General features: G+C 39.1%; 1 protein-coding gene across 15 annotated transcripts in view; it reads right to left on the bottom strand.

Annotated features, from left to right (window-relative positions):
- Limch1 (LIM and calponin homology domains 1) overlaps positions 1-23,481 on the bottom strand; it is a 327,240-nt gene that overhangs the window by 30,558 nt on the left and 273,201 nt on the right. For all 15 annotated transcript variants that reach the window (XM_046455207.2, XM_046455133.2, XM_046455341.2 and 12 more), the window contains 7 exons: positions 22,109-22,235; positions 20,494-20,651; positions 19,885-20,293; positions 16,161-16,379; positions 6,233-6,323; positions 5,279-5,442; positions 1,356-1,461 (listed from right to left, as the gene is read on the bottom strand). In XM_046455207.2, the coding sequence (XP_046311163.1) occupies positions 1,356-1,461; positions 5,279-5,442; positions 6,233-6,323; positions 16,161-16,379; positions 19,885-20,293; positions 20,494-20,651; positions 22,109-22,235 (1,274 nt within the window). The remainder of the gene's footprint in view (positions 1-1,355; positions 1,462-5,278; positions 5,443-6,232; positions 6,324-16,160; positions 16,380-19,884; positions 20,294-20,493; positions 20,652-22,108; positions 22,236-23,481) is intronic.

Below are 23,481 nucleotides of genomic sequence, written 5' to 3'. Positions count from 1 at the left end.
CTTCAGGATTGTAGGCCTGACAATTTAAAGCAAATGATTTGAAGATAGTATTGAATTTACTTCCACATGAAGAGATGAATGACCATCAGTACATGTGCCAATTAATTCCCTACCAAATGTTCCCTGTTTTATATACAGGGTCCAAAAAAACTGTCAACAAAGACTAATGGGAGGCAATGCAGATTCTGTCAATGGTGACCCCAAACAGCTGCCCATCCTTAAAAAGAGAAGTAATGATAAACCCCAGTCACAGTGAACCTGTACCATCCTTGTTTGCCTGAACTGATAAATCAAATCTAATACACATTGGGGAAAGCAAATTTTAAAAGAAACACAGGAATCTTATTGTCCTACCTCCCAAACGCTAGCCATTTCCACATCTAGAGAACCTGTATTGGTAAAGCCCAGTGATCTGTTTTGAAGAATAATCCCCACGGATGGTGGAACTCTCACGACCCATCCTTCACAGCTCATATTTGTAAGGGTCCTTCCTGGTGGCATGGGCACCTGAGTTTCTCATGAAGATAAACGGATTAAATTTGGATTCTTACAGAGCAAAGGGGTGAATTCATAACCCATATATGGCCTATAAGGTACTTGGCGGGGGTCAGTGTTATTTTAAGATCTTCCATAGTAATAGTAGGTGCTATTTAAGATCTTTGTAGGCCCTCACTCTTATTTTTAGAGGTCACCCCTTCTCCCATTATATTAAAATGTATCAAAAATATGCAGCACATTAAAATATATCCTCAGTATGTTCTCATATATACACTAAGAATTTTTTTTAATGTTTCATGTATTCTCTTACTATAAAATTGTTAAAAAGGTTAAAATTGTTGCCTACCAGTAACACATTTAATCTACATAGTGAATGCTTCCTCATCATGTACAAGCAGAAATTATTAATGGAGTAAAAAACCTGACTTTTAAACAAAATTACTGTCAAGTTAAATGAATATTCTATGAAGACTAAAATGAAGAATAAATTTGATGCAATATTAAGATCATAAACTTTTCAAAACACTTATTGATTTTTAAAAATTTTAATTGACTCTTTACGTTTTGGAGATAATGTAAGAAATTTTAAAGGTCTCAAACATTTGGATAGGCCCCACTGAACCCTATAATGCCTGATGTTGGTGACAGGGGTTCTCAGCTTGATCAAATAGGGAATGTGGCCTCAGTTTCCCATTCTGAAGTTATTTATTCAGCCATCGCAGACTCTGGCAAAATGTCTCCTGGATAAAGGGACATCACAATAAAGGGTGTAGTCATCTTTTAAAACAAAACATTTTACTACAGATGGGCCCAGCAGAATATGTAGATCTAAAATTAAAACATTTCCTTCTCTTTACCTTGGGAATTGAGATTTGGCAAATGTAGTTGGTTGGTTTCAGGCATTTTGTCCAGAAATGGAAACGTCAGGGTGGCTTCTGGTTCTGGAGATTTTGGCTTCAACACCTGGATCATGGAAAACAGATGTGTACATTATAAGCATTGTTCATTAATAAGTATACATGAAAGAAAGTTAAAGGATCCCTGCCTATTACATAAGTCAATAAGCTCAAATACTAATTTATTTTTATTTATTTTAAAATTTTTAGTTATTCATGACTGAATGTTCTCTCTGATTTGTGGATGTTAACCCAAAACAGGGAGGTCAGGGAGGGGAACAATACAAATATATGGGATGAGGCTAAGGGGAATGAAGGGAAGGGAGGGGGGAGGGGAATAGGAAAGACAGTAGAATTAATTGGTCATGACTTTCCTAGCCTTGTATTTATATATACGACCAGGGTAACTCCACATCATGCATGGCCACAAAAAGTGGGAACCTAATAGAACGAGTTATATTTTTTGTATGTATACTCTGCCAGAACACATTCTACTGTCAAATATTTAATTTTTAAATGGAAATTTTTTGCCCCTTCCCTAAAATCCTTTCATGCTTTTCTACATCAATATACAGATCAAATTTTCAGAGAAATCAAATAAGAGCAAGAAATGTGATGATCATTTTCCTTCAAACCCAGAAGACAGTAGTCTGTCTAAACTATACATTACTCTCTCTCCTTTTCTTATTGGCAATCACATATTCTCCTTCTGGTCCCACACAATATTGAAATTATAATGTCAGGAAATGAGATGTATCACCTAAGATGCTCAGAAGAAAATCTTACTCCGTAAGTGCTAAACATTATAATAATATTACCTTTTAATGGACATTATTCTCAAGACACTATTCAAACAGCCACAAACTTATACAAAGCACATTAAAGACAATATACTTAAATACAATTTATAAAGCCCTGAAGTTAGGTTTTCATTTGCCATGCGTAAGTCGCTTATTTGCTTTTAAACCTATCAGCCTTCTAAATATTTTCTTCCTAATATTTACCTCAATTTTAGCAATAGTACTTTGGATGCCTCTGGATTTCAATAACAAGAAACTCAGGAGATTATTATTCTACTATAATAGCTTTTAAAGTTGTGTTCTTATTAAATTTCTTCCATGTTTGGAGTCTCATTTACATTAGTTTGGTTTGTTTTCAGACACTAAGTCTTCACCATTTACCCCAGTTATCTCAACCTTGGCTACTCTGGTAGTCTTAAAAACCACTAAACCTGGGCTGGGGATGTGGCTCAAGTGGTAGCACACTCGCCTGGCATGCATTACTAAGACTCTGAGCATGAATCTGAATGAAGAACACAGCTGTATCAGTCCATGTCCTTCTAGCTGCTTGTAGGACTTAATACCGACCCCGGTCTCTGGCTGGCAGCTGTGTTCCCAATAGATAAATATGATAGCTAATAACCTGAGGGTGGGTGAGACTAATGGGCCACTTCTTCCATCACAGGTTGATGAGTGATTGGGTTCTCAGGATGAATGAATGTTAGAATTTCTTCTCCATAGTATTTTATTTTTCGTTATTAGTCATATATTCAACCCTAAAAGAATCCTGAGTAAAATATAGTCGAACACCTCATTCATCATTACTGAGGTCAACCAGATGTCCTAAACTTGTGTATTAAGCAAACAGCAAAAGTTAGTCCTATTGAAGTTGATAACCCTCAAATCTTAACCTGATTCTATTTCCTCCATGGATGAGGCTGACAGAAACACCATTCCAGATAATGTCTGGTTGTAAATAAAATAGTTAATTGTTAGTAGAAATACACAGAATGATGCTATTTTAAAGGGTCAGCCTCTATGCACGAGAGCTTTATTTTATGAAGGTGACACCCTCAAGTGAATCAGAAAATAAAAGCTCTTGCAAATACTTTTATGATCACTTTTATCTAAGAATTATCAGTAGGGAAGGAAGACAAGGGAGAAATTCACATGGTGAAGGTGAGAAAATCACTGGGTACAAAGACTCTCATTCTATCTGCTAATCAACTAACAGGTGTTTATTAACCTGGAGTCCAAAAATGGAATTCTGGGGGTATATGTACTTGGTACTATTAGATATCTAGGATAGCAATCTTGTGTGTTTTATTTTAAGCCTTACAATATCTAGAACAATGTTTACCAGATAGCTTTGACTATCCATGGCACAAAAACCAAAAATCAAACTTGAAGATGCCTGGAGACAACTTTTACATAGTGAGGTATACGTGACACTGGGGTTCAAAGATGGCTCACACTAATGAGTGGACACAGATGAAGAATGCCAATGAATACTTTTTAGTCATGTTTTTCATTTTGTTTGATAAAAAAAAATCTAGGAGTGATATAGAGTTTTCCTTTCAGTTTAGATTTAAGTGAAAAAAATGAGTTTGGAAGGATAATGAAAACAAAATGTCTGAGTGTATTGTGGATAAGGCAAAAATCTGCAAAGGTGGGAAATCCTGCCGGTCCCTGACCTATGGCTTGATCTATAATTTAATTTCACTTTACAGACCTTCAAATCCTTCTTGGATTCTCCACATAGAAAAATGGGGACTAGCTAATAGATCTAAAACCTTACATATTTATTTATATACTTATGAAAGGCCCCCGGAGCATCAAGGCAACTGGCTTTAAGACTCTTCCATGGACACATGGCTCTCAGTTCTGAGCCAGGGACTGTGTCATGTTCCTTGTTGAATATCTGGTATCTACTGTGGCACCTGGTACAGAGAAGGTGCACAGTCATTACTGGTTGAGTAAATGAGAGATTAATGAACAAAGTGATACATTTTTCATTTTAAAGTCAGATCCATATTGTGGGTTGTTTATTTTAATGGTGACATACACCACATTGACTTTGTCAGGTATACAAGGGAGTAGTTCTCTTTCTTGCTGGCCCATTAGAATTACCTGGGAACCATTAAAAATACAGACACCTGGTCTCTGTCTCTACAGATTCTGATCTAGTTAGTCCAGAGTAGGTTTAGTGGTTTTTTTTTTTTTTAGAGAGAGAGAGAGAGAGAGAGAGAATTTTAATATTTTTTATTTTTTAGTTATCGGCGGATACAACTTGTTTGGTTTTTTTTTTTGTATGTGGTGCTGAGGATCGAACCCGGGCCGCACGCATGCCAGGCGAGCGCGCTACCACTTGAGCCACATCCCCAGCCCAGGTTTAGTGGTTTTTAAGACTACCAGAGTAGCCAAGGTTGAGATAACTGGGGTAAATTAGTGTCTGAAAACAAACCAAACTAATGTAAATGAGACTCCAAACATGGAAGAAATTTAATAAGAACACAACTTTAAAAGCTATTATAGTAGAATAATAATCTCCTGAGTTTCTTGTTATTGAAATCCAGAGGCATCCAAAGTACTATTGCTAAAATTGAGGTAAATATTAGGAAGAAAATATTTAGAAGGCTGATAGGTTTAAAAGCAAATAAGCGACTTACGCATGGCAAATGAAAACCTAACTTCAGGGCTTTATAAATTGTATTTACATTTTTCTTTCAAGTATATTGAATTTTTCAGAATTAAAAAAAATTATTTAAGATAAATTTTAAGAGATGATAAAAGAATATATGCTAAGTATTACTAATAAGAAGTAAGTTTCAGTGACTTCTCCCTCTCTCATCCTATTTTGGTGTGTATTTTTAAAAATATAACTACATATAGTGTTGCATGTTTATATGTACATAACTTTATATGTTTATAATAAATTCTTTTCAATGAACATGTAGTTTATCGGTTTTCAGGAAAAATGCAGATTAAAGGTAGGAAAGCGGATTAGGAGAGAAAACAAATCATCATGCAGCCCAGCCCCGCCGAGGGCAGCGCGCAGAGCCTTCACCCTGGGGATTCACTGCCGCCCTCCACTCTGTCCTTCACCTTTTGTGACAGCACCAGCTCCACCTTTCCGCTCATCTCATGTTCTGGCTTCTTCTGGTCTTTTTCTTCTGGCACATCGTTCTTCAGCTGGGGGCTGGAGGAGAACTCCACAAAGGCCACCGTCGGGCTGCATCGAGTCACAGTTGTCGTAAAATGCTGTGGCTCTGAAAGGGAGTTCCAGACAGAAACAGAAAGAAGAAACATAAAATCACAAGAGGGACTATGTTCCTTCAATGAGCACTTAAGACTAGTTCCTCCCCTGGCAACATGAAGCTGAGTTACAGTGTGTGTGTGTGTGTGTGTGTGTGTTGCTGGGGATGGAACCCAGGGCCTCCTACATGCTAGGCAAGTGCTCTACCTCTGAGATATACCCTCAGCCCAGTTTTTATGAAATTATTTTTGATGTATGTCTTATCTATTGCTGCTACAGTGTGTCAAAATGACCTTCAAGTCAGGCACCATAGCGCATGCCTGTAATCCTAGTGGCTCAGGAGGCTGAGGCAGGAGGATCGTGAGTTCAAAAACCAGTCTCAGCAACTTAGGGAGGCCCTAAGCAACTTAGTGAGACCCTGTCTCAAAATAAAAAATAAAAAGGGCAGGGGATGTGGCTCAGGGGTTAAGCACCCCTGGGTTCAATCCCTGGTACCAAAAAAAAAGACCCCAAATTGTAGAGTTAGTTATATGAGAAAATATAATATTTTTTTTAGAACTGGAGATAGATTTTCAAAAAACAAAACATAACCAAGTAGCAATAGCCGGGGATTCTATTTTCATAGTAACTTTAGTTCTATAGTCAGAATTTCCCCAGGAAGCCTCCAGGTGGCAGCACAAGCACACCCCTTGTGGAGTCTACCTACTTACCTTTCCCATTCATGAGGCAACATCCTCAACTCCATTATATCTCAGGAGTTTTCATCAGATCTTACCTTAAAACTAGTGTGTTAAGAAACAAACCTGAGGAGGCGAGTTCTGCATTCCCTTTTCTTGGTTTTCCACCATCGTTCTCATCCTCTTGGCTGTTGGGTTCAGTTTCCTCAGTGGTTGTCTGAAAAAGATATCCGCCCCTCCCTTGAATAATGTATCCTTTGAAGGTTCTTAAAAGATAAAGGATATTTCTTAATAGTAAATTTCAGGCTAACATGGTAGGTGGCCTATGTGAATTATATCTTCTATTCCCTGGACAGCTTTCTGGTGAGAGTCCATGTTTGTTGGAAGAAGACCATCTCTGAAGGAGGCAGGAGGGCACATGTGTATTCCCTTTTCCTGGCTCTCCTGTCATGTGTACATCCCCACTTCTTCCAAGTTTTCTAAATCCTAGATATCATCCACTTGTTCCTCACTACCTTTCGACTTGGCTTATCACCAGTGAAGTAGGGTTCTTTGGTTTTGTTTTTTAAAGTTGCAATTAACTTCTCAGTCGCCTGTCTGGGCATAGTTGCCTGTGGCTCCTAACACTGTAGGTTTTATTCTTGAGGCTCTTTTCCTTTCTGGACTCCTAGCGACTTCCATTACTGGAGATTCAATTTGTGCATGATCTCTCTCTCTCTCTCTCTCTCTCTCTCTCTGTCTCTTTCTCTCTCTGTTCCTCTCTCCCTCCTTCCCTCCCTTCCTCTCGGCCTATTCTTCTCTCACAGGTTCTTCTTCCTTCCTTTTCATCAAAATAGGGACAATTCCTAAAGATTTCAACTGGGCCCTGTTTCCTCCACTTATGCCAAACCATCCTCAAATGTATCAGTGTTTCCCCAGGTCCACCATTATGTTCTCTTTCCATTTATGACTTGTACTTTCATTTCTAGTCCCAAGAGTCCATCAAAGCTCCAGTTCAGCTCAACTGACCATCAGGGTCATGGTAAATGGATGACACTCAACATGCTGATCCCTGTTCCAAATCTGACAATTTCTGTTTATTCCCAGCACGTGAAATAACCTTTGAAGTGACCGTTGACTCCTGCCTCATGAGTATTCACATTTGCCAAGTCCTGCCAAGTGTGAAGACAACAGTTTCATAGCCATCTCTTCCTTTCTGTTCCTATAGATGGGATCTGTGGTTAGCCCTCACTCCCTGTTCTTCCCCTGAGGGGTCTCTCTCATCTTACCATGTAATCCACCTGGCACATCACCATCATATCATGTTCATCTCTCTTAGCAGGATCTCAATTTATTACTTTTATGCTTGTGTTCTTTTCAGTACTACCTCAGTTGTACCACTTTTATGCTTGATGAATTTATACTAGTAAGAAAATTTAGTCAACTTAAATGTCCAACAACTGGGGAATGACTGAGTGAATTACTTGTCCATAAAGGACATATTATGTAATCATAAAAAAATAAGCTGTTGAACAATAATTAATGATATGTGAGAATACTTATTATCTAATGTTAAAAAACTTAAACTGAATATATATATATATATATATATATATATATATATGGTATATACATATTTTAAACTGAATATATATATATATATATGGTATATACATATTTTAAGATTATATATGGCTACAGATATACAAAAATATGCTCATTAATACATATATTAAAACATAAGGGACTAGGGTTGTAGTTCAGTAGTAGAGCACTTGCCTAGCATGTGTGAGGCACTGGGTTCAATCCTCAGCACCACATAAAAATAAGGTATCATGGTCCATCTACAGCTAAAATTAAAAAAAAAATTATAAAAAGTCATAAAAAGTAGGGAAATATGAAATATTAATAGTGGTTATTTGTAATACACTTAAATTGTGGATGATTTTTTTCTTCTCTTTATATACATTTTACTTATTCCAAAACATCATACAATGATGTATGTCTATAACCAGAATTAAAAAATAAATGTAGTTTTGCATTGTTTTTCATTGGAAGCCAAATGATTCTAGAATAAAGTCCAAAATTCTCCCAAGATTATACTAGTTGCTTGATAAAAATAAATGAAATATTAAACACTAGCTAGGATAACTTCACAACTACAGAGAACAAGTCAGTGACTATAGTGGTTTTCAGTAGAAGTTTCTCATAAAGAGCTAAAGTTGAATTTTTAAAGCATATATAAAATAATTCATAAATTTAAAGAAATTTTCAGATAAAGGCTTCAGAAAAGGCATTACTAAATGCTTTATATCCCACATGGGATCTCAAAAAGTTATAGATTTATTGGTCTCTTGTAAGTGTATATATTTTATCCATAAATCAAAAATTTGCCTCTCAAGTCACCAAAATAAAAGCCCTTTAAAGTTAATGCATCAGTGAAAATTGTCAATGAATTTTTAAAAACAAAGAAACTTTAAGCAACAAATCTTTCAAGTTTCTAAATGATTTTATAATAGCACTAGTGGCAAAAATGTGGTTTTTTTTTTTTCCTTTTAACAAGTGTGGTGTTTTGAAATCCTTGTAATTAGATGGGAATTTCCTACTGATAAATAACCTTAGATCAGTTCTAGAAGAAAATAAAAAGAAGTTAAAATGTAATTTTAAAATCTTGGGTAGGAAATAAGCATCATATTGATATTATTTAAGGAATTTTATAATTGTTTCATATACCCACAAGCTTGAGTTGAAGTCTCTTTAAGAGACTTAATGAGTGAAAATAATTAAATATTATAGTTAAGTTAGATAGTAGAGAGATAGATAGGTAGATGGTGTCTCTGTAGATTTACATTATATTTGAGCCACTGAAGAACAATCAGTTTAGCATTACAAAAGAACAAACTGGGTTTTACAATTTAGAGTATACCCACACACATACAGAAATACTAATACCTGATAGTATTTTTGCTTTGTGATGCTAATATACACAAAACTGGCAGGAACATTGATTTTTAGCTTCCTTCCCCAAATGAATTAGATTATTGAAAACTATCTGAGGCTAGGAAATAAATTTGCAGTTAAAATATGGAGTGATCCTCTTGAGAACACTGGTATTTCCAATTACTAGAAATAAATAACTATAAAACAAGGCCTTTGCAGTCTAAAAATAAAGAAAGAAATAAACATATTTTATTAAATATAAGATGCCAACAATTTTAAGTTGTATTATTTTACGTAGTACTGAGAAAGAAAGCATATCATTAAATATGGCATACCATTGGTTATAAGAGAAATCCTGATTTAAAGATGAAAACATGAAAAGTGTGCCACTTGGTATCAATGAAATAAGATAATTCATGAAGCCATGTGGTCATAATGTATGATGCAAACAAGGCAAGATTCTCCAACATTAACTACTTCACTAAGGATCACTTCACTGGCACACCACATTCCAGTAACATTTGACTTATGCATGATTAATGGACAACTTCTACTTTGAAGAATTAAAATAACTCAACACTTGAACACTGAGCTCTGGACAACCCAATTTTTATTACCTTGAAATGATAGTTTAAAGGTTATATCCTGGCATTTGATACGGTAAAACAATGGTAGCAATAGAAGTAACCACAATCAATATCCACCACACTTACCAAAGGTAGGCACCGAGGGGGGCACTTGATGTGAATGATCTCACTTAATCCTCAGAGCAAGTTTAAAGGTAGTAACAATACCTTGTTACAGGCGAGGAAACTGAGGCCAGGACATTAGGACATGTCCCCTAGTAGGTAGTGGGGTGGGAACTCTGCCCTGTGCTATGACCCCCATGCTCTATCATCTGAACTTAGAGTCAAATCCACCTTCAAGTGGTCCCCCAGTATTTCGAGGTTTTCATCCATAAGCACACTCAGGTATCTGAGAGTTTCAAGTTTATTTCTGAAATGATCAAACTGCTTTTTCACTTTCCTTTCCTTTCCTCCCTCTACCTCCCATTCATTTATTTTGTACATCAGACCAGAAGGCTGCCAGCCACCAATCCACATCCAGGTTCTGAAGGGGAAGGGGCCAGACATGTAACCCATGTTAGGCAAACAAATATTCTCCTAAAATGCATTCTTTATGGAATTTATACTCTCAAGCTTAGTTTAAATGCACACTAGTTATCAAAACCAGGCTACTACTAGCAAAATATGTGGGATAAATTAAGAGATGCAGCAAACTGCAGTCCAATTTGGATTAAATGAACCCATTTAAAAATACTTTACATGCACTAAGAAAAAGAGGAGAAGGATATACATTTTAAAAACAAACAAAAACCCTTAACAGTACTAATTTGTAAATTGCTGGAATAGTAGGTAGTTTATATTTTCAGTTTTCTGTCCTCCACAATGTACACCAACTCTCTGTAATCAGGGGAGCCCCCTTTAAGCCAGTTTAATTAAGTTGTGTCTGGCCTTTCCTTCCTGAAGGCTTGTTACTTTTGTACTCACTCCATTACTTCCAAGGAAATGAGTTTCAAAGTTGGCAGTTTTAAGCAGCCCTGATAGAATCAGAGGTTGGCTTCAAAAAAACCTGCCTTACTGGGAAATGTGCTTTCTGACCCATACTTTCCTTTGGTTGCAGCTCAAACAGAGAAGAGGCCTTCCTTTCTCCAACTGGCAACACTTCCTCAAGAATGAAAACAAGTAAATAAAAACAGAGCGCTGGATGTGAATGAATGAGCACATGGAAGGGTTTACGTGAGACCAAGCCAGGAGCTGGCCTCCCCTTGACTGACAGAGAAGGGATACAAACCGGCCCTGGTGCCAGACTCAGCCCTGAGGCCACAGGTGGGAGGTGTCGGCTTCCTAGCTGAAAAGGGATGTGGTCCAGCCACAAAATCTACCTTTGGCTCCTGGCTGCTCCTTTTAATTAGAACCTTGGCAGTGGACTGGTCCAGAGAGGAAGCAAAAGGGCAAGAACCATCCTGAGGCCTAGAGCTTGGGTGCTGGTCCTATTTCTAGGCTGCAGGAGCTGGGGAGTTTGGACTGATCCTTTAACCTCTATGGGCTGGTGCAGCGATGCCCAAGGTCCTTCCTGAGCAGATATTCTGGAAGGCCGAGTGATTTCCTGGCTCCAGTCTTGAATAACTCATCTGGACAAGAGCCTGGAAAACTAGCCTATTTATGCCCTGGCACAATGACCCAGGTGCCACATATGCAATGTATGTGTTTCTCCTTTCACTTTTAGATCTTCAAGTATGTGCTGCCTCTAGAAGGAAAAGAAGTTCCAAGGAAGATCAGCCTTGCCAGGCCTTAAACCACATATATTTTGGAAACCAACAACATAAGGCTCTTATCCAGGTGAGACGGGCCAGGTTTAATTTTTTTATCTTCCCTGATGTATACTTCCTCGAAATCCATAAAAGCTTCTGTATCTAAATATCTTTAATCACTTTTAAAATGTATCCACTCTAACAATCGAATGACTACTTCTAGTTGGAGAAAAATGATTTCTAAAGAAATGTTTGTCGACATTTGACATCTAAAAGGAATCTGCAGTTGGTCTCCGCTGGAAGAAAAGAGCGCCCACTCAGATGCCTTTGCCCTGCCCCCACTGAGAAGTGAAGCTGCAAGAAAGGTCTAATTGTCAGTTTTCCTGGATCCAAAAAAGTAAGGAAAGTGCTGAATTTTCAAAAGGAAGGCCCTGAACTTTCTCGAGATGGAAAAAACAGACCTACCTCTTTACTTCGCTTAAGAAAAGCAAACAGACCGTTTCAGCGGCCTGACAGCTGAGTTTGGCCCTGGGTCAATGAGGGAGAATCGCCACAGGCCTGGTGGGAAGGTGCGAACCAGCAGGGACAGTGTGGGCTCTGTCATTTGGGATGAGTGGGTGAGAGGGAGCTGGTCAACAAGATTAAAGAGTGACAGAGGGGTCAAGGGTGGGGTGGGGTCTTGGGAGCCTGGACAGCAGGACAAAGCCAGAACTGGGAAGGACTGCAGCAGAGAGCTGCGGAGGGCTGCAGGAAGAGCCATGGATCTGCAAGGGCAGCTGCCTTCTGGGAAAAGCTGTTCACATATGTGTGTTTTTTAGAGAATCAGAGCTGGAACAACCGACAGGTGGAGCTGAAAGATGACACGGAATTCATCTCATTTGTATGAAATTCACATTGGTTCAAGATGGTAATTTTGATGATCTTACTTTCATGAAAATAAAACCACTATATCACTTACTATTTTGGGCTTCTGAAAAAAAATGTAAGACTTCTTTTCTTACAATAGTAAAAATTACTTATGGACACCTGTAATCCATGAATCCCTACCCAGACATCATGCTAAGGGTTGTATAGACGTGAATTCTCACTATGACCATCTGATGCATATGCCATTATTCTATTTATTTTTAAATATAAACTGAGTCTCAGACAGCTTGCCTTGTTCAGGTGGAGTTTGATCTTTGAGTTAGTGCCTGGAGTACTTTGGATATTTTAGGAAAAGATTGTTTTGGTACCACTGAGGAAAGAAGAGGTTCAAATACAGACACAGAACACTGATAATGGACCAAGAAAAAAACTCAGGAATGGCTTTGAGTTTGACCAAAGGGGTCGGGGTGGGGGAGACTTTCTGCAGGCTCTAAACATAGGATAAATTAGTCCTCAGTTTTAGAACTTCCAAATTCTTTCCCAATCCTGTATTCTACAAGTTTGCATTTATGCTATGACATGATTTTCTAACAGAAGCCCATATTTTAAAATGTAAAGAAAAGTGCTATGTTTCCACTGGGCTTTTAGCAGAGATGCAGAAATGAACAACTATAACCTGAAACAAACAAATAAACTCCCCCTAAACAAAGCAAAACAAAAACCTCTGAAATATCCCATGGATAACTGGGAAAGAGGGAACTGATCCCTCTATATAAGTGTAGCACCTAGTCACTCTTCGTTCCTCACGGGGACCTCTCCTGGGCTCCTTAGCACTGTCCAGCCCTTTAATGCTACTTTTCCCACTATGTGGAATGGCTTCCTTCCTCCTCCATTCCAATGCAAATACCTCACTTAAGATCAAGTTTCAAGATCCACATCCCACACAAAACCTCCCAGACTATGCCCAATCTGCAGTGATTTTACCTGTTCTTTGCAATCTTACGTTCCTCGGGTCTCCTTACTCTATAATCTAGTATTTAATTATGTATTGCTTTATATACTTTTCTAGTTGTTTCATGAAAACTTTGGCTTCCCTCAGCAGGTTTATAAATTTCCCTTCCTACTTAAAAAACTGGGGTCTTCATTTGCAGGCACCCTAACCACAGGGCAGTTGCTATCACAACCTCATTACCACAGGGGTGAGGCAATGAGGGTCATCTGATTTTTGCTGGTATGGGTAGGTACAACTAAAGTTTTAAAAAATAAAACTTCAACTGAACTTAGGATCTACATCTAAAGGGAGAGAGTCTTGATCCCAAGAGCATCAAATGAGAAAGATGAGATAGAAAGGACCCAGAGATGACATGATGTCATACAACAGTGCCCATGCCAGCCAAGGAGGCCGACACTCCGACCTCCCCTCACCCAGAGGAGGGTCCTGGCCTTCCCTGTCTACTCCCTGCCTCCTGCTCTGAATGAATGTTCCTGCCTACTACTGTGGCTGTGCCCTTTGAGCAGTTCCAGCTTGCCTGAAAGGAATTGTGACATTTTAGTGGTGGGTGAGGCTACTCCTCTGTAGACAGTATATCAGTTGGGAATGCAGTTTTTGGAAGAAAGACACTATTTAAAAAGAAGAACACTATTCCTTTGAGAGTGCCATGGATTGGGCAAATGAGTTAGAGACAGAAAATCAAGTCCAAGCTGGTATCAATCTCTGGGAGGCTCTGAAGCACAGACTCCTGTTTCAAGCTGGATGTCATATTTTATCACGATCAATTCTTTCCACTTTACAACAGGAAGATACTGGCAGTAACAAAGTCAAGGAGAGCGCTCCTTGGAACAAGAAAGATGGAAGTAAGATGAGCAGGTCTACTGGAAAAGGGATTCTTTTAAAATGACCCTTGGGATGACGCACTCAGAGTAGAAAACTTTTGGTGTCCTAAATTGCAAGTGAGGATGAAGAGTGTCTTATTAATGAGACAAAGTCCCATGTAGCATAGCTAAAAACTTTCCTTATAGTCTGATAGGTGTATACAAATGGTTACCTGCCCCAGAAACAATGTACCAGCTCCTGCCATTGTTAAAGAGCCTACAGAACTAGAAAGAGGATATATAATGTCACTAGGTATTCAGAACCACAAGGGTTTACTGAACTAGAGATTACTTGGAACTATTCAATTTCTCCAAGAAACTACCAGGCTTTTCTAGGAATTTGGACCTATGTCCTGAGTCTAACTAGGATCTGGGTGGTGCCCAGGGGAAAAACCCATAAGGCCACCTTTTCTTGGGAGTTCTGGTTTTGATAAGTATGAACTTCTGAAATAACATAATTTCTTTCAGATCATAGAATTTAGTTTCTCTTAAAGTAAGGTATTTGGGGGGATACGTAGCCACCATAAAAACTTTTTACTGAAGGAAATTTAGAAAAAAGCTAAAAAATGTGGCAAAAGGGAAATAAGAGAAGAATTACTGTCTTAGAAAAATAATCTCACCCCTATAATGTCTAATTAATTTGGGGGCTTCTAATTACAATTTAAGAGCATAAATTAATGTCTACTCCATCAGTTAAGTTCCCATGCTGCTAGAACTTGATGTTCCATTTCATGATAACTCCTAAGACCTCTTCAGAAGTTATATTTATGCAAACATAAAGTGAAATTACAGTCCAGGTTGACAGACTCGGCATTTGCCTGGGTCACTGAACTTTGCTCTTGGAGACCAGGAAGCATACTCTGGTGGTAGGGACATGATTTGGGTGTCTTCCCATCTGAATCTTTTTTGTAGAGTTTTGAGTTCTGTGAAAAAGAATTATGTCCTTTCCACTCCTCCAAGAAAGATATGATTTTATTCTTCAAAGAACAAAGCCCAGAGATAAGCAAAAATAAGATTCAGTGCAGAGCAGAAACTCAGCCTCTGGTGAGGACAAGTGGATTGAAGTCTGTATCCTGTGGCAGTGACAGTTTTGGCTTGATCAGTTAAACCAGTTTGAGCCTTTTGGGTGAGAGATGTAAGTGAGCTAAGCAAGTGTCATCTTCCTGATGATGTTTCTTATCCAAAGTGGAAAATATAATGTTATTTTGAGTTCTCTTATCTACTACTAAATTGCCTTACCTATTTTCGCTTGGTATCAATAGTATTCCAGTGCTTTAAGTTACTCTGAATTTAAAGGGTTAAGTTAATTAAAAATTGTATATTTTTAATAAATTTTTGCCCTTTTTAACTAAAAAGAAAAAGATCCTTTAATATATATAATAAAAAATGGAAAGTCAAGCTCTGATAGCACCAGTTTGTTTATTTGTTTTCCAAAATGTAGTAAGTCTACTGAAATCCTAAACCAACAGGGGAAAAAGGGTATTTTAAAGACTGATTTATTTTTCCATACCATTGGACACCAATAATCTGAAGCTAAGAAAATAGTTTCATTGTTATGGATTGAATTGTGTCTTCCCAATTCCTTATGTGGAAGTCCTGACTCCTAGTACCTCAGAATGTGACCTTATTTGTTAGGGTTGTTGCAGGTGTAATTGGTGAAGATGAGATCATATTGGAGTAGGGGCCCTTATGAAACAGGGAAAAGTCATGTGCACAGGGAGAAGAGCATGGGAAGATAGAGGCAGAGACCAGGATGATGTGTTTACATGCCAAAGAATGTCAAGACTTCCAGAAGCCACCAGGAGCTAGGAGAGAGCAACCCAACAGATTCTCCCTCACAGCCACCAGAAGGAATCAGCCCTGCCAACACCTGTATTTTGGACTTCTAGACACTAGGACTGTGAAATAATTAATTTCTATAATTTAAGTCCCCCAGTTTGTGGTACTTTGTAATGGCAGCTCTAGCAAATGAATATACCCAAGTAGGAAGAAATGATCACTATCATAAACTGCTTATTTTAAAAGATGGGTTCATCTATAACAGAATTACACCAAAGAGAGGGAAAAAAAATCCATTCTTACCACCAGTTGCTGAGGAACAGAATTTGGCTTCTTGATGTTAATCTCAATGCTATTGTTGTCATGTTTCACCTCCACGGGGGACCCATGGACTCTGGCCACACCTTCAAACATCTGGGATTTGGTTAGGGTGGGGGCAGGTGCTCCTGTGGGCCCCTCTTTTTTCTTCTCCTCCTCATCTCCATGGACCGTCTCTCCATTCATGCTGATTTTCCCATCTACCTATAAATCCACAACAAAACAAAACTGCTGTTCCCCAACCAAAGACAATATAATACATTCAGAATTGCCTTAAAGAACCATCAGTGATTAATCAGAACCCAAAATAAAATAAGGTTTCTCAAACGTTTTCATTGGTTCTAGAAGCTAGGGTTTTTATAAATGATATCTCTCCTCCACACACCACCACCAGTTCTGGGGATTGAACTCAGGAGGACCTTACCACAGAGCTACTCTCCCAATCCTTTTTATTTTTTATTTTGAGATAGGATCTCACTCAGTTGCCCAGGCTGGCTTTGAACTTGTGATCTTCCTGCCTCAGTCTCCCAAGTTGCTGGGATATCAGGTGTGCACCTGGCTATAAATGCCATCCTTAAGGGCTTTTTAAAAGATTGTCAGTCAGTCTTCTCAGGCAACTTTACTATTAGATTACATTTTATGCTCACCTGATGTACGGTGTGTTTTTATTTTAAAGTATAGAAAACCAAAGAATCTTAACACAAACATGTGCCACCTATTTGGGTTCTAGTAATTTTTTCATTAAGTTATCACTGCTATTTATAATTTGGACTTTTTTTCTGGTTAGAATATAAATTAGGTGAAACCTACCTCAGATAAGGAATACTCTACAGGTTCTCATGGTGTATGGGTCCTTTTTCTGAAGCTATTGTGGAGGGCAGGGGATCTGATACTACAGCACATTGCAATACATCCCTTTTCTAGTTGGTTTTACAACCCCAATTTTTGCAAGAAAAGAAGATCATGTATGTTAAAGCATTTTTTTTTAAATTTTGTACTCACATCTTAGGGAGACAGTGAGAGCAAGAAGGAGGAGCAGACAGGGTGGTTAGCCTTGCTTTTATAAGCAAGACATCTAGAAATCCCTATCTTGAAGTTTGAGGCAGACTGTACTGTGATTATGAATAAGCTCTGAAGTCAGATGACTTAAGAGGGAATCCTGACTCTACCTCTCAGCAGCCATGGACTCTCTAGCAAATTTCTTACCCTCTGCACTCAACACAAAAGTGAACATGACAGTATCTCCATTGTAGTAGTGTTATGAAGATTATATTGTTAGGGGAAGAGGTTAATATGTGAACAGAGTTTAGAACAGTACCTGACCATTTTAAGAACTATTTATTAGCCATTATTGCTGGTAGGCCTTCTAAAATCTTAAAAAAGAGATAATGGGAGTCCAGACATTAATCATAGTTTATTTACCTTACACCACTGGCTTTCATACTCTATTATGTGATACTCATTTAAAAAAATAAATTTAAATTACAACTCAGCACCTATGTATAAATGTGGAAACAGAAGTTTCTCAAAGCAATATTTTCTTATATTGTGTGTGATCACTATGCTAATTTTTGTAATGTATTTTATCCATTTTGTAATGTATTTTATCATTTAAAATATGCTGATTCCTAACCACTAAATTGATATAATAATCTAACAATAGGTAGCAACTCTAAATTTAAAAAATACTGGCTTAAACTATTTCACTTGATCTTCCTTTACTTTTAAAAATAGAATGCAGATTTTTATTTTATTAGTTTATTTTATATTTATGTATTTTTTAAGATGGGAGTCTTGCTATATTGCCCAGGCTGGCCCTGAACTCCAGGCTCAAGTGATCCTCCTGCCTCAGCCTCCTGAGTAGCTGGGACTGCAGTGTGCACCACCAGGCCAGGTTCTTTATTTTTAATCTTGTTGTACTGGGGAAACAACTGATCTGTGATTCTGTCTTCTTCTTCCCAAGAGGATGGCTTTCCCAATATATTCTTCCCTTGGTTTCCCTCCTGATATTTCCTAGTAAGAACTGTTCTGTGTTCTTTACCTTTGGCCACTATTGCCATCCACCCACTCAGTGATGGAACTGTAGGCTATCAATAGGGGTGACAGCCATCAAGGCCAATGATGAGTCCAGGGGACAGATATTAGTGAGTGGCTGAGAGTGAACATCAGTTTTGAGACCTCTATTCAGGTACACAATGCACCCCTCCCGATGCTGTCTGAGGACTCAGCACCATTTAGCTCCAGTGGTAAAGGACAGGTCTACTCAGAGCCCGAGTTGTGCCATAAAAGTCATCTATCATCACTCTTCTGTTTAAATGATCACATGACATTATTCATATAAAGGAAGGGAAGTGAACATCTAAATGATATGTGACATCACAGATACCCAATTAAATAAATGTATTCCCTACCCCTGTCGTGGCTGCCTCAGTATGAAAGATTCTGTCATGGAATGTCATAGACCATTGCCATTGGCCCCAGGTGAAGGAAAGAACTCAAATACTCAGGTGGACCACAAGAGCATGTGTGCAGGTGTGTGTGTGTGTGCGTGTGTGTGTGTGTGTGTGTGTGTGTGTGAGTCTGCAAGATTCATAGCTCATCTTATCCAGAAAATTTTATTTATTTATTCACTATACATTTGCTGAGTGCCCACTGTGTCCTGGGCACCAATGCCAAGCTCTCAGGATGAAGCTATGAATAAAGAAGACACAGACGCAGCCTTGAAAGGAATAAACATCTCAATTTGATCCAGATGAGACAGCGGGGGGCATTTTTCTTTTGATCTAGCAAAGCCTAAGGCATAGATTTTTAAGATTCAGAGTTACTTAAGCAAAGTAAGAAACATCCCTTGGACATGCAATGACGAAGATACACGGCATTATATGGCCCAATCAGTTGAGTTCCATAAACTTTTCTACTGTCATAATAGTCAATCTCCTAGTGATGAATTCCACCTTTGTGTTCTATTATGAACTCACTGGTGTAAAGGGACAAGGGGAACTTATTTTTCTTTGAGGTCAAAATAACTTAAGACAAAAGATGAGTGCTTCCTCATAATATGAGGGAAAGTACTGGCATCTGAAGAAGTGAGAAGACGTTTGGTTGTCATAGGTTCTTTGGTTCTGGAAGATTATTTTATACATTCACTGTAAAACAATCTAGCTTTTTCCACTCAATGAAAACACTGTCTCATTTGAGGACCAAATAGATCCCATGTTCCCATGTGTTCCATGTATTTTTTTTTCCAAATGTAGCATCTTTTTGAACATGATTTGAATTTCTTCCTAAAGGAGATATAGTTGTATATATTTTTATTTAAACCAAAAGCAGTTCAAATTTTGAGGAATCTGTGATACTCTAGGTAGTTGGAGTTACTAGATTATTAATACATTAGGATTTGTTTCCACTCTCTAGAAAGAGATCATGCCTTTAAATCAAACCAGAAAACAGACCTTGCTCATGGAGATGACTCAACTATCAATTTCACTGAAGTTCACTGACACTAACCATGGTAAATAAGAGGAACATCTACCCCTTAAGTATATGCCAACCAAATCCCCGAGGCCCACACATGAACAGTTATAAATATTAATACATTTGGCTTTTGTTTGATAAAAACAACTCCATTTTCTTGAGTCAGGATGCTTATCTCTCTCCATTGACTACCTAGAGTTCAGTTTTGGTTCTACTCTTAAGTAACTGGTCCTACCTTAAAGGTCTTCAGAACCTCCTGAGAGTTTTTGGGCTGGGAGTAAGGCTTGGGTGTCAGCATAGGCACTGCTTTGGGAGTGACAGTTTTGCTTGGAGATCCACTGCCAGCTGACGTGCTGGTGTCCAGAACACTAGCACGAGTAATGGTGGTTTCAACGGTGGCAGTGAATTTGGGTGGAGGCAGTGACTGTTGCCGCAGGTATTTCATAGGGTTTGGGTCATTTGGGAAGGAGGAGAAGTTTGGCTCTGTTGAATGGCTTCTTTCCAGAATTTTTGGCATCTCCAAGCGTTCGAGAACAGCCTCACTGATGGTGAACCTCTCGATGTACTGCTGAAGGATCCCTTCTGCCTCCTCCTGGGACCGTGCATTCTTATATGCCTCGTGCAATTCTCTCTCTCTCCGCTCTCTAGAGGGTGGGTGTGGGAGATGGGAGGGGCGAAACAAGAAAGGCAACAGTCATGACAATTGCAAAGAAGACCTTGGGAGAAACCAAAGTAGAGTAAAACCAAGAGTATCAACTCAAGGTGTTAGAACTTTCATAATCACCGACATATTTTAGCAAAAGATAATGTTGTACATTGAAAAATATCAACAGAAAGAACCCACTTTTCTTGAACAATTTCTCTGTAGGTTTTGATGCTTTTCCTTCGTTCACTTGTCCCATCCTCTCCAGCTAGTAACTTCTCCATTTTTTTCCTTTCTTCCTCTTTCTTGATCAAGTCCTGAGAGGCACTTCTTCTACGACTCTTCCAACGAGCCAGGTCCTGGGGGGAGAGAGAGATAATACTCTTCTTCAGCTTGCACAGAATTCCTTTTCTACAATTTAGAGTTTAGTGAGCACTGATGCCAGACTTGGCTCTAGGCAAGGCCAGCCCCACACACTCCACTGTAAGTCTGGTAGGAAGACAGGAAATATTCCCACATTATCTGTACTGTCCAGAGCAGGACAGCACATTTATTTAAACATGTCAGTGTGAAATATGCAATCGTATTTTATGTCATTTGCCACATAGAGCATGCCTCACCAGATAACTGTGAGAAACTTTATTTCTTCCTATTTATGATTTCTGCATTGTGATTAGATCTCTGACAATTAAATGGTAGAGATTAATTTATACAATTTCTTAATGGAAGGAAATAAAGGCAGAAAAAATATTGGCTTTGGAGTCTTACAGCTCTGGTGATTCTATATGTATTAGTTAACTGAATCCTTAGACCAACCTTATCACAAATTCTACAGGTAGTTATAGAATAATGAAGAGTGAGGACTCTGGGGTCAGACAGATGGGATTGTGGCTAGGGGAAATAACCCAGTTCTAGCTTTTCCATGCTTTTGAATCTTGGGCATGTATCTCAGCTTCAGTATCTCTACAATGGGGATAAGGACACCTCTGCTTACAGGTCTATTGGGTTAAATGGGATAATACAGGTAAGGCACTAGGCACATAGGCTCAATGTATTTGCAGATTCAGTTGTTACTACATTTCAACAACTTTAGAGAAGTTAATCACTTTGATTAATGGTACAGTCACATTTGCAACAGCTACCTCAGAGTGCCATGTGAGAATTAAACAAAACGATCCCCTATCCCTCCTCTCATCCCTAACTTCAAACCATTTGCTGGCTTTGGCTCTTTGCTCTCAGCACATAATCAATCAATCTTAAAGCCCTCTCATCCTCTTCCCCCTCCCTTCCCTGATTGGAATCTGGACTCCTCCATTCACTGGCTGTGTGACTTTGGGCAAATGAGTTAGCAGGGCTGGGCTTTTCTGTGGAAGAGGGAATGATAATAGTTGGAAGTGCATTGAGTTCCTAAAAGGACTGAGTGGATCATCACATGTGAAGCCCTTAGAACACTGCCTGCTACTGGTACACTTCCAATGTTGGCAGTTGTTGTTGCTGCCATCCTCCTCCTCCTCCAATTTAGAACCTCAAAAGACAGAGCATCTTCAATCCTGCATCCCATTCCAGTTGCCCGCCTTGGGCTCCTCTCTCCTTTCTGGCCAGGCTTTTGGCCAAGGCACCTGTGGCTATGGACACTCTTCTTTATGCTATTTACCCATCCTTTAACCCTCACGCTTACGGTATTGCCCCTGGGAATCCTCTGGGGCTCCCTTCCCCAGCAAGTCCTCCAAGTCCAAGGCTACCCACCCGCTGGATTTTCTGCAGTGAGTAGCCTCCCCGCTGCCTGCCCGCACGCACGGGCTTGGCCGAAACTCACATCTTGCCATTTGTCGTCCTCTTCCCTCAGCTGGTTATTTATCAGCTGCAGCTGCTCCTGGCGGGCCCTGCTGTGCGGCAGCACCGCGGCCTCCTCCTCACACCGCATGTCAAACATACTCGTGCTCCTGAGGGCCCAGACAGCAAAAACAAAAACCCAGCGCCATCAGCGCCCGCCTCGGCTCCGCACGCGCTGCCGCGCTCCGCCGCGTGGGGGCGCTACCGCCCCGACGCCGCTTCTTTCCCAGCCGCCGCCGGGGACGTGCTTGCCACCGCTCCCCCTGCGCAAAAGCCAAAATGGGACCGTCTTTGTCTTCAGTGATGGCACCGAATCGGGTCATTTGACAAGTAGGTGCCACGGAAGAGCTCGAAAAAGGCATTTGAAGCTCTGGGCTCCTCTCATTTGGAAATAGAAATATTCTAAAAATACGATGAGAATTAAACCACATATAACATGGGGAGAATTTGTGGGGAGGAGTGCACTGTGCCACGAAGTGGGGCTGTATTGCAGTCAATGCTTCTTTGTGAAAAGAATTGGCTTAAGTGCTTTCTATGTGAATTAAAGCAATTTCTTCATTAAAAAAAATTCAGGTGATCTCAGGTTTAAGACACTCGATTTTTCCAATTTTATTTTACGTGCATTAAACAACCACGAATTGATGTGTTTCTTTTTTATTTTCTATAAAATGGTAATTGAAGGCATCTTAGAATCAACAAAGTAAGGTATTTTATGATCGACTAAAGAATAAAATATATAAATCAGTATATACTTTGCATCCTAATATATTCATAGTAGTTTTATTTTTTTAGGATACCTCTGATTTTACTTTACTTTTATTTTAATTTTTCATCGTAGTAGGGATTAAACCCAGAGGTGCTCTACCACTGAGCTACACCCTCAACCCTTTTTATTTATAGACAGGGTCTTGGTAAGTTGCCCAGGCTAGCCTCAAAACTGTGATCCTCCTGCTTCCACCTTCTGAGTAGCTGGGATTACAGGCATGCACCACCATGCCTGGCCGAATTGATTCTTTTAAAAGAAAAAGACTAGGGAAAGTAATTTTTAAAAATCCCTTAGATTTTGCATACAATTGCTATGTTCTATAGGAGCTTATTAAATGTTGGGCAAGACCAGAGGGCCTTTTCTCTGATGATCACGTAAACCTCTGTTACAGCAAAAGCTGAAGCAGCAAGAACACAGAAATAGCAACCAATGCAAAATCCTCCTCTTTGGTTTGTTCTTTTTTTTTTTTTTTCTTTCGAAGAAATGACTAGCTCTGGAAGAATCCAAAAAAAATCAAGAAATGGAGGGCCCTTAAAAGTTCACTGTTAACCATAAGGTACAGAAGACGGTTAAGTCCATTTTTGAAGCCA

Source organism: Marmota monax, unplaced genomic scaffold (assembly GCF_021218885.2).
Source record: "Marmota monax isolate L192 unplaced genomic scaffold, Marmota_monax_Labrador192_F-V1.1 WCK01_AAM20220418_F8-fsc00025, whole genome shotgun sequence".
NCBI classification, from domain to species: Eukaryota; Metazoa; Chordata; class Mammalia; order Rodentia; family Sciuridae; genus Marmota; species Marmota monax.
Note: the sequence above shows the minus strand (reverse complement) of the source record. Positions and strands in the feature narration are given on the sequence as shown.